Source organism: Eupeodes corollae, chromosome 2, assembly GCF_945859685.1.
Source record: "Eupeodes corollae chromosome 2, idEupCoro1.1, whole genome shotgun sequence".
Classification (NCBI taxonomy): domain Eukaryota; kingdom Metazoa; phylum Arthropoda; class Insecta; order Diptera; family Syrphidae; genus Eupeodes; species Eupeodes corollae.
The window spans coordinates 7,263,338-7,280,001 of record NC_079148.1 but is presented as its reverse complement, the minus strand read 5'-3'; the positions used below and the strand labels follow the sequence as shown (position 1 = coordinate 7,280,001).

At 32.0% G+C, this 16,664-nt stretch overlaps 2 protein-coding genes and 1 long non-coding RNA gene across 4 annotated transcripts; all 3 read right to left on the bottom strand.

Annotated features, from left to right (window-relative positions):
- Window positions 1–508: 508 nt before the first annotated feature.
- LOC129947562 (nuclear pore complex protein Nup50) lies at window positions 509–2,303 on the bottom strand. Its single transcript, XM_056058172.1, has 2 exons — window positions 1,918–2,303; window positions 509–1,849 (listed from the first exon to the last, which is right to left on the bottom strand). The coding sequence occupies exons 1-2, from the start codon at window positions 2,147–2,149 to the stop codon at window positions 696–698; spliced, it is 1,386 nt and encodes a 461-aa protein (XP_055914147.1). The 5' UTR covers window positions 2,150–2,303; the 3' UTR covers window positions 509–695.
- Window positions 2,304–6,333: 4,030 nt separating this feature from the next.
- LOC129945797 (antigen 5 like allergen Cul n 1-like) lies at window positions 6,334–7,756 on the bottom strand. Its single transcript, XM_056055717.1, has 4 exons — window positions 7,469–7,756; window positions 7,256–7,405; window positions 6,739–6,980; window positions 6,334–6,646 (listed from the first exon to the last, which is right to left on the bottom strand). Exons 1-4 carry the CDS (start codon window positions 7,616–7,618, stop codon window positions 6,391–6,393), a joined length of 798 nt encoding a protein of 265 aa, XP_055911692.1. The 5' UTR covers window positions 7,619–7,756; the 3' UTR covers window positions 6,334–6,390.
- A 6,577-nt stretch (window positions 7,757–14,333) lies between these two features.
- On the bottom strand, window positions 14,334–16,664 carry LOC129944585 (uncharacterized). Of its 2 annotated transcripts, XR_008781465.1 has the most exons (5): window positions 16,533–16,664; window positions 16,080–16,471; window positions 15,561–16,006; window positions 15,268–15,403; window positions 14,334–15,079 (listed from the first exon to the last, which is right to left on the bottom strand). It is a non-coding gene; the product is annotated as an uncharacterized LOC129944585 (long non-coding RNA). The 2 variants fall into 2 exon arrangements; XR_008781464.1 differs by having other exon boundaries at window positions 16,080–16,656.

Below are 16,664 nucleotides of genomic sequence, written 5' to 3'. Positions count from 1 at the left end.
TCTAAGAAAAGGGGATTATTTTGTTAACTTTCCATTGATTGAGATAATCACCAGATACGAATATAAAGTTAAAAACTAAAAAATAATTGTAAGAAACGAAGAGTGCATATCATGAAGACCAACTTCTTTAGATTTTATATAATAACAACACTTAAAGCAATTTTCATTTTGTACATTTTTATCAACATTGTAACCCAAGAAAGATTTGGTTTTCATTAACCAATGTTTCGCAGATTTGAATATAATTTTTGTCTCCCATATGAGTTATGTAGACGATCGGTAAAACTTGGCTCACGGCTTTTTTATTTCCATCACAGTCCTGAATTCAAAACTAAGAGAAACATTCAAAGCATCGGAACTCAGAAAAATAAAAATCATGCCCATATAATGTTGGTTTTTTCTTATTCTATTTCCAACAGTCTACTGAGGGGACGACGACGTCAACGTTCAAAGACCTACCATCTGTTGTAACATATCTTTTCTAAGCATAGACATATTTTTTAAATTTTGAAAACGATTTTTATTATATTGTTTTAAATTTATAAATACAAGGGACCAAAAAAAAAAACAACAATTCAATGTGGGCTGTGGGACTGAAATTAAGCACAATACAAATGTCAATCTTAAGTTGGGCTTAAGCGCATCAAAAATACGCCTGCATTCTCCTTCAAAATAAATTCTCTCGTTAAGACATTTTATTTTTTATATTTGTCAATGGTTTCCAGAAGTTCATCTGCTTCTTCAGATGTCTTCACTCGCAACAGCATAGGTGTTGGCTTTTCAGTTTCAGGATTTGGTATGCACACCAGCATCACATTATTCTTTCCCATTCGTTGAGTTGGAATTGAGTCGTTCAGAATTAGATTGACCAAAATGTTGCCCAAATTGGTATCGGCTCTGACAAGGAGTTGTTTTTTGTCTGAATCTTTTACGGGTTTGAGATACAAAGTGCCGACTCCGCGGTCTGTGAAATTGCCATCGTTTTTAATGAAAACCTTGCAACGTTTTGAATATACACTATCTTCCTCCACAACAGCCTTGAATTCCACCTTTGGGGGTTCGTCTTCTTCGTCGCCGTTCTCTTTATCATCAGCAGAAGCAGGCTGGGCGGCAGCTGGTGGTGGCTGGATGTTGCCGAAGGAGAACGGCTTCGCTCCGGCGAACATAAATCCTGTGCTGCTAGGCGTATTGAAGACAGATGGAGCACTGTCGCTCTTCGAGCCAAAACCAATTCCGGTTGTAGGTTTGGGTTTGTCTTCGGGGCTCTGGGTAGAGCTTCCGAAGATTGATGACTTCTTGGGCTCTCGGCTGGAATCTACTGAGTCAGCAGCGGGCTTGTTGCCAAAGGAGAATATGTTGGCGGATGACGACGGAGTGGCGGAAAACTTAAAATTATTTAAAGAAGACTGTGACTGTGATTGGGATCCGCTTTCGGTTTTCGCAAGTCCTTCGGTTTTATCGATTTCAGCGAGGTATTTTTCGTAGTCCTTGAAAATTGGTGTCAGCAAACATAGAGGATTCTTGTCCACGTGTGTCTTGATCCATGAGGATACCGCTTGATTGAGTCCCTTGAGTTTGGAGTAATAGTCGTTTGATTTTTCGAAGTTATACTTGTTGTTGTTTGAGGAGGCTTTGTCTTCGGCGCCGGCACCCGACGGGATGGAGCTGTTATTTTGTTGTTTATCGGCCTTTGCTTCCGACCCACAGGAACCAGCAGGCGCGAACTTGTTGAGGAAAGAAAACGTGTTTGTAGAGGACTTGGTTTCTTCGGGTTTCTTTGTGGAATCAAGGGAAGAAAGTGAGGAGAGCGTTGATGCCGTTGTTGCAGTTGATGGTGTCTTCCCGAAACCTTTTGTTATCATAGAAATGTTTGATATATTTAATTATATTTTAAAGAATCATACAAAATGAACTCACCCGTAAAACCGCTAAAGACGCTCTTGGGTTGTCCTCCATCGCTAGAATCCTGCGTTTTGTTTGCAGCATCACTTGTGCCGGTTAGTTTTCTATGTGCTTTACGTATGACTCGGTTCTTGAGTTCATCTTCTGGTGCTGTTTGAAAGGTTCCCTTATTTTCTGGTTCAATTTCACGATCCCAATTGTCGTGATTCAAATCTGATGTTGCACGACGCTTGCTTGAAGCCGACATTTTAAGAAACTTGTAATTTAGTTAAGTGTTTGTCTAGATTTTATATTATTTTAACTTTTTTATAATAATTTTTCTCATGAAACGAAGGCCAAGGCCGCGCTAACGAAAAAATGTGTTTTCTGCTATAAGCTAAACTAGAAAAGTTGATAAAACAAACTGTCAATTTTTTTTAGACAACTTCAGAAATTCAACGAAACCGGCATCAATTTAACGAGGACTGTTTGATTTGTTGTACAATTTTCAACCACATGAGGAATTAGTTCTTTGAGATCAGTTTGACGTTTTATTTTATGGGGTATTTATACTGTTATGTTATACATTTTGAAATTATGACAAAACGAGGATAAAAAATATTATGGAGGAAGGCCACAAAAAATACTCTTTTCTTAAATACTGCAACATTAATCGAGTTTATAGAAACGGGATTTAATAATACATAATATTGACTGCTTACGATAATTTTTGTAAGCGATTTATTTTAAAATGACAGTTGTGCAAAACGTATTTTATTTGCATTTGATAAATATGTGCAAATAAATATTAACTGTCCCAATTTTATAGCGAAAAAGCATATACATAGATATACCAATTTTCACTTTTTAGCACGAGGATTTTTTTGGTGATTATTTTAATTTTTTTTTTTCAAATAGAACAAAAGAAAACAAAAAAAAATATACATTAAAAAGAAAACCACTAACTATCAAAGAGAATTTATTTTCCAAGATTATGTGTAAAGAGTTTTTCAGAACCGGTCGTCTCAAATTTGGTCTCCAAACGTTGAAGAGCCGACTGTGAAGGGCCAACACGTCTATAATGGTGTAACTTGCATTAATGATTTGGCATAAACTGAAATGTACAACAAAACTGAATAATAAACAAAAGATTTGACAAATGTCACCAAAACAAAATGTCTGATACGGGCGCTAAGATCTACCTGCGCCAATTTAAAAACCCTGTCTTGTAAATAAATTCAATCGGTAGAAAGTTGTTTAAATTATAAGTCAGAACAACTAAAATGAAGCACTAATAAGATAAATACGTTTTGAAGGTTTGAGTAGTAGTAAATCCGGAGTAATATTGCCATTTCTTTAAAATTTAAATTCTAATTTTTTTTTTTAAATATTTTTGATGTCCTTATAAAACAAAAAAAAAACGAAATTTATACGCAGACCTATAACCCCCTTAAGATAGAACACAAAAAATGCAGATTAAAGGAAGCAACTTCGACAGCAGCAGTTAATCTCGAGTGGATTATTCACTGAGCCGGTGGACTCGAATTTGGAAACCAAACGTTGTATAGTTAAGTTGGAAGAACAAAATTATATCCTTCAAAAGGGACACAATGCTCGCGTCGTTGCTACTATAGAACAACCAATTGGGTCATTTACATGAGCTTCAACGCATTAAATTGCCATTATGATTTGTCTTTAATGAGCGATTAAAAGACAATATTTCAACAGCAAGTAAAAGAAGCCATAGTTATGTAGATTCACAACAGACCAACCATTTGTCTAATTGAGTTTGACAGTTCGCTTCTGTGGAGAAAAATGTATCTGGTTTATAAGGTTTGTATCTTGTTCCCTAATAGGGACCAGTTATACCAGTTTTTATTTTAAAGTTTGACTACTGTAAATAATAATACAAGTCAAAAACATTGATGAGATGATTTTTATTATTATTTTTCTTTTTTTTAAGAAATTAAGATTGATGATGCCACTAGCGGCATTTAAATGTACATAATATTGATTCGTAAATAACTTAAGGATTGTATTCGTTTATATGCTTTAATTTTGCTTATTGAATGTCTTAACCGTTTGACATTCTTATTCGTTTAAACATTTATCCTTCTATAAAATTGATGATTGACTTCTTCAATATGTCTTACTTCTAAGTAAGAAATTAATTTTTCGACTTTATTATGCTTACCTTTCGAATTCGTGGGATAAATTTATAATCAGAAACGAAATCTCATATATATTATATATTTGTACAGTTCAGGTTTTCCACAGTTACATGAATATTTCCAAAATTGACTGAAGAATTCGAATTTCTGAACCACGATCTAGATAATGAACCATGATTGTAAATCATTGTATAAACTTGGTTAAATATTTGATATTGTGACAAATTTGGTTAGATTAAGGTATATAAATCGATCTTTCAACAAATATGAAACTTGAACCTATATTAACTTACCGAAAGCAGCTAAATATTAATACAACATAAAAACCACGATTGACCAACTAGCCCTTAGGTTTAAGTTATAACAATGCAATTTTTATTAAACATATGCAACACCTGTCAAAATTGAATTTGGGGTAATTTTTAGTTATGGTAGAGAATATGGAGTATATGGTGAATAATTACGAACTGTTCTCACTGACTGACGTACTCACCTATTTTGTAAGAAATGCTTGTATAATCTTGAGAAGTATGTCTTTAAACATTGATTTCCTTAAAATCACATTAAAATTTAAAATCCATATATTTTGTGAGTATAAAATATATAAATACATAGTGGTTAAATTATATTTATTGCTAAAACAGAACATACTTAAGTCTTGGTCACACAGAACACGGTCTGGCTAGGTGCATAAAATGCGCCACATTTTGGTACATCAAACAGTACGCGATCAGCTTTCGGCGTTAATTGACCTAGTTCAAAAAGTCAAGGCAACTCTTTTTCTTAGCTTTTGTAATTTCTTCTCCCTTCCCTTGTTTCTTAATACTTTTTAAATTTATAAAAATAAAACTTACACATTGAATTTTCCAACAAGAATTATTTAAAAGCTTTAATTGGCATTCAGGATGCCTCTTCTTCTCCCTTCCATTTTTTCTTAATACCTTTAAAATTTATAAAAAAAAAACATACACATTGAATTTTCCATCAAGAATTATTTAAGAGCTTTAATTGGCATTAAAAAAATAACTGTTTGTTTTTTTCCTTCTGTTTTGACGTTTGACCGTCGGACTCTTTTTAAAAATGTACAAGTTCAATTTGACCGTCGTTTTCCGTTTTTAAAAACTGGTATGGACGACGTTCTGTTTGAACAACAAGGTATAAATCTATTAAAAACAGGGAACGCGATGGTTCAAATTGTTTCCCGTCCAACCGGACCGCGTTCCGTTTAACCATGCCCTTAAGCAGAATTCATATGAGCGCGACCAACGAACGACGAATGAATTACAAAATGTGAGTTTATATACGTTTGAAGACATATTTTCACACAAATTCTTAACAAAACGATAGCAATTTAGATTTATTTGATTTATGATGCACACTTTTACTTTTCAATATCATATATTAATAAATTTAAGAAAACAAATTTATTCGTCGCGAAAAAAATTACAGTTGATACGAACTGTCAAACTTTAACCGCCCGTATTTAACCTAAAAAAATCATTCTTGTTTTGGTTTAGGTGGTCAAAGTAAAACTTCATTCGCGACAAATTAAAAATTCTCATGTGAAAGAAATGTCAAAACCGACCAATATTCGTTCATTCGTTGATCGTTGGTCGTGCTCATGTGAATAATTAAATCAATTTTTTTACTCAAAGCATTTAAGTATCATTTAACTTTGCAAATAGGTTTACAGGTCAAAAAGTGCTTCTGTATAGTTTACACAGAAACCTAAAGCCTTACTTTAAAGTTAGAAAGACGCAATAATTTAAAAATGGGATTTTACACTTCTTCACTTCATTAATTAATGTATAACCTGCATACATTATTTTCTTGTAGAAGAATTATGTTTATATTTTATCACAAAAGTTGACCCTAAATCAATTAATTAATATATACAGATTAGTTGTTCAGACAACTTTGGTAGTCCGATACAAGTAAATTTTATATTTACATTTGTATATCAACACAAAACAAATAAATAAACGCACCCTCAAAAGAAACAGGAACTCAACAAAAAATAATGTTATTGATTCTTAAAATAAATGTTGTATATTGTCATTAATGACAGCCATTGGTATGGGCTACAATAATTACTGAAAGCCTTCCTCGAAAGGAAACAATTTAGTAATTTTCTAAAGTCTTCAATTTCCATTTGTATATTTGCATAACTTATGTCCTTACATATATGACGTTTCTTTTTTCGGGCGCCAAATAAAGACATTTTTCAAATTTACGCTTCCTGCCGCAAATTAATTCATAACAAAATAAAAAAAACGAAACCTTTAAAAATAAATAAAATTTTGTACTTTCTCAAACAAAAAAAATCATTATGTTGACATCAAGAATAGTTAGGATTATATTTTTCCTTCTTAGAACACAATCCGGGATAGTACGGATTTCTGCCAGTCCGACACTTTGACACCGGCTTCCCCACCCTATAAACGGGCGTGTCCAGTGCATAAATCGATGCATAATTACAAGCAATATTAACAATATACACGTGCGGATAATCAGGCCTTGTAAATCGAATTGCAGCGCATCCAACATGGGTGTTGCGATCAACAACAATCTCAGCGAAATGGCCATACTCCTTGCTGTAAAAGGTCAATCAAATAATGCATAAAATTAAAATCAACATTCATTACTTATGAAAACAAATAATAAAATAAAAACACCGCGCACTTACAAATGCTTCTCGACGCGAAAACTCGAAATGTAGCTGCTGTCAATCAGATTGTACTCACTAAACCAGCCGCCGACGGCCTGCTCCAACAAGTTAGTCATATTGATGTGGGACCTCTTCGAGTACAACCCGTACAGACATTGGCCGGAATTCCGATAACGGTAGGTATTGTAACACTCGTCATGGTCGAGATTGCAAGTTTTCAAGTTCAATAGTGCCAAATATGCCAGTTCATCATCCCACTTCTAAACTCATCGCATCAATTGAAATCAAAAAGCGGCAGTGGCGGTGGCGTTGGCATCGACACAGAGACCGGCAAAAGATATAAACACATAAATAAAGTAATTGAAAGGAACAGAATAACAAAAATTAACAAACAAAAATGCTAAACAAACAAGTTTGCTGTTCTGTGATTTAATTTCTGATAAAGCGCGATTATGTAAATTAGTTTTTCGATTAAAACACTCTCAAAGGTAACTTGAAATTGACAAGAAATAAAATTATATCCATATCCACTCACCATAGTTGCCATTCTTGTAGCTGGGTAATAGCCTGGCAGAAGACCGAGTGCAATGAAATTCCTGCGCTTATTATGCTCATGCAGAATCATCGATTTGAAGGGCTTGATGTTGAGAACGACAACATCCGGCTGACAAGCTGGACTGAAATTCTATAAATAATGCTTAGCATTAGAATTGTGACAGTTGCACTTTAATTGTTCGCGTTCATATACCCCATCGTTGTTACAAGCTATGTGTCTGCCGCCATTGGGACATAAGTCCCTGTCACACCACGAAGGACCTTTGAGAAGATAACCTTTCGCACAAACTAAAAAGCCAACAGCCACACAACAAACCGCAAGAATTAATTTAAACGAATACATTTTCGGTTGGAATTAAAATAATGATAACACTTTCACGTTTAAACTCACGGTCACGGCCACTTCCACGCCAACGGCCGGTTATTCCTGTAGTCAGTGAGAGTTCTAACCATCTAAATTGGCTTAAGCCAAGGCAATGGCTTTTATCACCTTTCTCTGGTATTGAATCTTGATTCTTGGTCAAATATCATCGGCTTCGTGTATCGTCGTCGTGGTGTTCGTTGTCGCTCGTCGTTGGGACGGGACAACATTATTATGGCAGATAAAGCGGGCTATAAACACTCCTGAATTAATGAGGAATCGTTAGACACTTCTTATTCTGTGGTTGTTTATAGTTTTATGTTTTATTTAAAAGGAAGATAATATTGTATATTATGTGAATCATCAAATAATTTTAAATGCGAGAATATAAAATATTGAAGCTTTAGAATAAATGAAAAATCTATAAGCTGTGTAATTTATGGTTCTTTACAGAAAGTTGCATAAGATTTTATTTGCTTACATTCTACGTTGCTGAATTGCTGAATTCTACACTATACGGTTTTCAATGAAAATGGGATTTCCTAAAGCTTCCGGCTTTGCTCTGAGATGTTTTTTAAGACTGAACTTTGGTCTTAACAAACAATTAATTATAAACAATATTATACGTTTATTTGAACTTTAAAGTAGGTAAACGAAACCATTGCGTAGAAGTATTTGTTTCCTTTACTGAAATTTGTTCATAACAAGTGAAAATAAGTGAAGAGAGAAGAAATCTGTGCTGTGATTCAAGTTTATTAATTTTAAAATCAGTATGATTGTTATGATTGTTTATAAATAATAAAGAAAGGCGAATAGAAAATGCATATATTGCCATTTTGAAAATTATGATATGAGACAATTTATAAAATATAGTGCAAAACTTTTAAACTCTATAGGGAAGCAGCAAGTTACGGTTACGTTTTCAAAAAATCTGAAATCATAAACCGCAAAAATAATTATGGAGGTTATTATTCTCAAATATGTTTGACATATATTGTTAGATAAATATTTGACTATTATTAAAGCGCTCACATTGCTGTCAAATGACAGTTTCCATTCTAATTTTCACTGAAAAGTCTTAAGTTTATATTTTTAAATATCCTTATCAAACCAGTAAAATGTCAAAATATGTTCATATCCATTCAGAATTCCATTTGACAAGCCATTTGATGAAGCGTTCATATTTTCAACTTCGATTCAACCAAACCGCAGCTGTCAAAACATAAAAGAGGATGTGAAACCAAATTATATTTGGGTTATTTATTATTAAAAACATATTTCACATTTTTTTAAAACAAAAAGTACCCATCAAAAATATATAAAGGGTTTTCCAAAAATGCTGCATGGATTAATTTTGACAGAATGTAGTGGCCATATTGTTTCTTTGAATTTTTGTTAAAATATCTTTTTTAATCACTTAAGACAAAGACATGGCTAGTTACAGCGTCCAGCAATACGTGCAAATGATAAAACTTAACTATAAAAATGTGTATTCTCTAGTAAAAACGAAAAATGTATCTTAAGCATGAGGCCCATTTTAGGATGAATAAGAATTTTTTTTATAATAATACCAGACACAAGTATTTTTGGAATAAATTATCTATTATGATATTGTGGTAGATAAAATGGTGCATTCAATTTTAATGTGATATTGCGGCCACGAGATACGTAATCCATTCGATCAGTTCGCATGTTCACTACTTTTTCCAAACAAATTTGGCGGTATAGCGTCAGTGATGAATATTAGCTTCCTATTTTTAAGCCTTGCTTAGTTCGTTGGTATAAGTTAATGACATAACATAGCCTCATAAAAAGTAACACAGAGTCGTTAAATCGCAAGACCACTTCTGGCAATAAAGTTGTCGCCAGTTTGATTTTGCAATAAATTGACGGCTTTAGCTCGTTGTATGACAAGTTACGACATTTTGTTGAAACTAAAGTCACCGATATCTAGCTAATTATATTTTGAAAATAAAGATCATCCCTCCTTTGAACGTGTATGCCACACCAAGCAATCAATTTCAATTAAAGTAATGGTGATTCGTTAATTGCCTGAGGAATTGTCTCTAGTCCATAGATGTCAATTTTGCTTTTTGAAATGAGCTTCACGAAAAACCGTTAAATGCAGAAAATGCTCTATTAACTTCGGAAACATATTTATAACTTTTTTCAAAATATATTCACACAAATTGAAAAAGTTGTTTTTGCCTTAAATACTTGATTAGGCGTTCTTATTTTTTTAATTCAGAATAGAGTTCTGAACAGAGCCCGATCATGCGGAACTATTTTTGAAACATACCTGAACACTTAAGCTATCACTATTTGACATTTCAATGTATTTGTCATTTTTTCAGAAACAAGCAATACAAATAAGATTCAATGCTCAAATTAAAATGGAAAAACTAATTATAATCAAACAAACATTATTCGATTTGTTTTTTGAAGAAGGTGAGGATCAAGATTATGAAACTGTATATATTGTTCGAAATAAAAAAATATGTGGAAGATGTTGTTACAAGGTTTTTCAAGCCTTCTGAAATACAAAAAAGACTAAAAAACACATATTTTATTTGTTATTTCTTATATAAACTTACCGTCTGCACTAGCCCGTCTATTTTATTGTGCCCTTTTTTTCATCAATTTCATCTGTCAAATGCTTGCGTTCAGCATTCAACTCGATCTACTCAGTTATTTTATTTACAAGCTCAAAATACGATCAGAACGAAAAAAGAAACACAAATTAAAAACGTTATACGAGCAGAGGTAAAAAAGAAACACAATTTCTTGTTTGACAGTTCAGGTTCTGCTCTGAACTAAACAAACAAAAACGCATATTATGAAACGTTCCTGAACAAAAATCCCAACTTATGTAGTTTGACATTCTTAACTGTCAATCGCTAAACTTCTCATTTTTTTGCATGAAACACCCTTCTTATGGGACTTATTATCTCCACATCTCTTCATAGACATAAATCCAAATTTACTTATTCATACCAGAAGGCGCCAGTTATTAATTTAAATTGTAAGTTTTAAAACATTTGAAAATAAAATTATGTTAATTTCATTACCTAATTATAAAATTAACTCAATTTCAATTAACAAAAAAATATCATAAAAATAAAACATTATTAATTTAATACCTTAGTTTTTTAATGTATTAAGCCGGAAAGAGAATCTAAATTTAGCCCTTTTTCTCATAAAACAATTAATATTTGCATAAATTATGGAAATTAACATGGGTTTGATTTTTGGTATGATAGTAATTGTTATTCAATTAATAACCTTAATAATTTAATCACAAAAAAATATTACTTACACTGTGCTTCACTTTAAAATCAACACATAAATGAGATGCAAATTCAAGATTATAGGAAGTGCCATAATGCAAATACATATGAAGACGAGTCGCACTCTTTCACCAAATTTGGTTTCGTATAAACACAGACAAATGTCATTTCACCACTACCTCAACGTGTTAATAAGAGTCCGGGGCTAAATGTCACAAAATTAAATGTCACACAATTAAATTAAAAAAGGTCGCACGCTTTCCTAAAGGAGGAGATATCAAAGCTTAAAAAGAATAATGTTGCAGGTCGTTGACAGTCCATTCTTCTAACGTTTTTAATTATTATTATTTAATTCAATTGAAATTTCTAAAAAGATATTAAAAGTTATGCTACCATGAAATCTGACAATAAAGAACTTGGGAGAAAATAAGCTAAAGTAACTTTTAAATTGTGTTTAACTAGAGCAGCATCATTTTTGTCTTAAAACCATCACAGCAAATATCGAAGCAAATCTAAATATGTTAAAGAGAATTTAGGTTTAGAAAAAGAAAAGTAACTATAAAACTGGTTTACCAAAAAAATTGGCATCCAAACTAATTACAGAAAGTCCCTACATTATTATGTTAAATAAATAATCTCTTATCCCTGATTTTGTAAACTTGTTCTTTTATTGTGAAATTATATTAATAATTCTGTTTGGACTCTATGGTTTTTAGATTAAACTAAAAATAGCTATAATTTATTCACCATTCATTTGATTAAAAAATGAAACAAATAGTAGCTATTTGTTAAACTGGTCGAAAGCTGGAGCTGAGCATCAAACGCGTGCTCACGCTTTCTTTATCCACACAAACGACAGGTGCTCTTCTATGCAAGAAATTAATAGATATTCAAAATAAACTGATTATAGGAAAATGTTTTATTCATAAAAATAATCGATATAGATCAATTAACTTCCAACAAAATTCAAAGGCTTTTGCGGTCGGATTCTGATGCTGATACTGGTGCTGAATCGTAAAAAAATACAAAAACAATTTATTGTTTAATGACAATTTTAGGGTTCAATGAATTTTTAAATTGCTTATTAATTACTCAAGCTAGTAGAACGTAAACAAATTGGTCTCTCTTGAGACATAATAACAAAAACAATAATATATATATATATATATTGGTATAACAAAAAGATTATCTTTGTTCCAAAAATCGAGGATAAAAAGTGTAGGTATAGTGTGATGTCTTCTCCCATAATAATCAGGTTTGTTTTTATAGCAAGTCGATTTTGTTTAGTGTAACGGCCTTATAAATATAATTAATGTTAACGACATTCTGCGTTGTATATTCATTATTAATAATAATTGACTTCATTCCTTGACGAATGAGTGCATTGTAAATATTATTTCACATTACAAACCAGAACATTATATTTTGCAGCCTGTATTTTTTGAAATTTTTAAATTTTTTTCCAAAAAAAAAAACACCTGTCTGACCGGTGATAAGTCATAAAATGACAAAGATGGTGCAAAGAAACATGACTCCACGAACAAAAAACAGATTAGTTATTTATTGCACTGTTAAATTTGTTTTGTCGCCCTAATTATTAACTTTTAAACTTAATTGATTGTTTTTTTACATTGTTTTTTTTTTATATTAACATCTTTTTTATAGCTTTCATTTTTGTTATAAATTTATTTTAATTGATTTATCAGTTATAAATAAATAAAACAGAAGCATTTATGGCAAAATGGCTTGTTGAAGGCTTATTTTAATATCCTTTTTTTTAAATAAGACGTAAAGAAAATTGTTTTGAATATTTCCAAAATTTGTTAATTGAGTCAATTGCATTTTTAGGCCAGTTGATCGAGGTCATTGTCAATTTTTGTTTTTATTAAAAAAGAAGCAATACAAAAATATGATCTCCTTTTTGACACAATATACACTTTTGCGATCCAGTATCTTTTCAAATTGATTTTTATATCAAATCAAATAGGTTTTTTTTAGATATAAATCCAAATCAATACAAATCGTGAAATTCACACAACTAAATTCGTAATAGAGTGCTTCGTGCATATTAGCAAAGAATAGGCTATCAAAATTGAAGGTGCCAGAAATTATAAATCGTTCCGTAAGTGACCTGAATTGACAGTTGAACAAAAGCAAAATATTTGAAATGTGTGATAAATGATGGGGCACTGGATCCACCATTTTTTTTACTTACTTACTTACTTAATGCAGAACACTTTATAATATTACCCTACATAGAAAATAATACTTTGTACATCTTACCTTTGTTACCTAATCACAAACTTTGAAAAGAAAAGATAAAACTGTATCGTTATATTTATTGCTGCCTTTAACATTATCCATAATTAAAATTTCCACTGTAATCGGGGAGTTAAAGCACGAAACCGCAATTAGCATCAATGTCAACTTGTGTTGAAATGCATTCAAACCACTCTAAGGATTTATTCCATTGTAATCCACTTTGCAAAAGCTTTCTACAAGATATTAATTGTTTTGAGAAGTAAAGGAACAATTTTGAAGGTAGTTTTTGCGTTTCGCATAATTGTGGATTTACAAGAGGATGGAAAATATTGAAATTACTTTATTGGAATAAAGATAGTTGACCAAATATGCAAAGTTCTTCTTAAATGTGGATTTGTAGATGGTAAATCTCTTTTACTTCCTATAAACTGCTATAACTTGTTGATAGCTATCACAAACGTATGTTTTGTTGTTAAAATAAAATTATTATTATTTTGCCTTTAAGCTGTATAAGCTATAGGTTCTAAGCCTTGATTTGTTTTTTATTCAAAATTTAATTTTTTGCCAATATTATATTTTGAAGTATTGTTTGGATATTAAAATCATTAAACACTTCGTTTTCTCAATATCTGACTGAAGGCCCTTTGCATTCTAACTAACCCAATCACAATCAACTTAAAAGTATATTCTTGAAATGATTTAATGTTTAAAGCATGAAGAGCTTATTCGATAATGGTATTAACCATATGTTTGAAGGTTATAGCAAAGACGGTTAGGTCAGCCTTACTATGTGGTCCTTGTTAAGTTTTTAACTTTTTCAGACACAATCAATTATTTAATTATTGCTTTATTATATACCTTTTCAATTTGTATAGACTTAGGCTAGGCGCGCACATGCAACTTTTTCGAAACCAAATAGTTTGATCGTCAGTTGCCCAAACATCGCGCACATAAGCAACTCCAAAAGTAATCAACGAAATAAACCAATACACAGAAAACATTTATTCACTATTTCTATCTCATATACACGAAACAAAATAGTTTCAAATTTGTCCTACTCTTTTGCTTATGAAAGAAAAGAGCAGATATATTGTTGCAATACAAAATTATATAAAATATATTTTTTGTTTTTTGAATGTCAATAAAATTTTCAAGGCATGGATTTTTACGAAATGGCATTGATATGTGCGTTTGAATTAAAAAGAAGGAATAAACCTGCAATCAAAAGGCAATATTGGGTTCACCCGTTGAACTAACAACGCCTTGTAAAAGGGCAATTCCAAAAAATTTATCTAGACCTCCGATCCCACCCAAGCAAGTTCTTCAATTACTTCCGAATGAGCAACAGAAGTTTTGATGATCATGATGATCATTGGTTATTTCTAAAACCATATTAAACGAATATCGAAACCAAAATGCACCCACAATATAATGCCTACTACACGACTGCGATTTCTCCTTTTATTTGGTTTCCTTTCGGTTACCAAAACGCTTTTTAACACTGCGATGAAAATAAAACATCTTTCAAGTTTGCTTTACTTATTTATTATTAGTGATAGAAATATTATAATAGATCTTTAGTAACTAACTTTATACTTATATATATGTATATGGGAAAATAAATCAAATAAATGAAATTCGTATTAAACGAATTATAAAATGACCTTATTCATTTATTTATTATTATTTATTTATTACTTTTAACTTAATAAATAATCGGATTAGAATCTCTTACTTTACATGAATACTTTAGGCAATCTGATTACTGAATCACTTGTAAGGCATAATCAAACTGCTATTAAGCGTATATGTACGTCCTTCCATAATTGGAGTGGCAGGAAACCCAACTCCAACAACCGCTACCTTACGGAAAGTTTGTGTACGACTTACAGCTCTGTAAAATAAAATAATACAATTTATATAATTCACATTTTACAAATAAATAATCAAATAATATTCGACTCAAAGTGAACGCTTGGGATAATTAATATAAGTTAAGAGAAACTTTTCCGTTTGAAGCAAAGTATCTTTGAGTTGAACCTTCTAATAGCTATTTATACAAAATGTTTAACAATTACTTACCCAATTTTGGAAAAAAGATAGACGAGCATCGGTACAACAGAAGAATCTTCATGGTCATAGGTAATGGCACCTAATTGGGCCAATCGTCGTCGGAAATATGGTGTATTCCGAGCTAGTTGTTTCAATCAATTAGTTTCTGCAAAAAGAGAAATGTTTTTGTTAAAGAATTGTATTATTGAATTATATTTTTTTATTATAAAACCAAATATTTAACAGACCGCCAAGAAAAAAAAAATATTTAAAAACAAGGAAATTGTTTTGAAAACGATTGACGCCTATTAATAAATCTTTACCTTTGTTCCAGCAATATAACCACCAGCACTGCCAAAGCTCTTTTTAAATATTCCCATTAGAATATCAACATCTTTCGGATCGGCGCCATAATAGTCGACAATACCGCGACCATTTGCTCTCATCGCTACCACACTATGCGTCTCATACAAATACAAATAAGGTTTGTATTTCTTCATCAATGCAATAACTTCGGACAGTAGAATACTCCAACACACTTCACAACGGGGACTGCCTAAAGCCTAGCCGTCTGTTCTGCAACGCTGTTCAAGCATCTTGTTTCTTTCCAGTGAACTCAAATGTCCAACCGTAATCCTTGGTTATGCGATCTTTGAGAGTTGCCTCCCCCCAGGGACACTGCAAATTGGGGAATCCCAGCAATCTCGGACCTTCCGATAGACATACCGTGAATAGAATTCTCGAAGGTATCGTATAGCGTAACATAGCCCTGGAAACAAATGGAATTTCAGACTCAGTCTGTAAGTCCGTGAATTTCAAATCGATTCAAATCGTCATCTTACCTCTCTATTATTTTCTTTAGCTCTTTTGGGGCACACATAAATTGATTGATGTAGCCCAATATCATAAGCAGGTAAAAGCCAAAATATACTAGAAGGCTGTGTGTAGAGGAACCTTTTCGAATGAAGATTTGCTCCGATTAGGATCATCATAGAATTCTCCTCTTCCTGATACTGCTGCTCTCGTGGTTGGTTTTCCGTTTCAGTGTTGTTTATGTTACTCTTTATTGTATACAATTCCATTTGCAGTCTGGTTGATAGCATTCGACGGCGACAGCGTTGTTTTACTCTTGCTATTCCCATTTGTGAGAGGCGAAACATCATTTGAAATAATTGTGCTTTATTCCATTTTTAAAACGATGACGCACTTTGATACGACTGAAGTACATAATAATCTGAAAATAAAAAAAAATTAAAAAATATGTTTTGTTTTGAGTTACAAATAATAATAACCACCTCCTTTCAGTACATAAATACATTTGACGTTTAAAAAGTAGCAAATTGAATTATGAAAACAAACATACGAGAAGGATATATTATTCTGCGCGTCTGGAAGTATCCTACTTACCTCGTCACACTTTAAAGAAT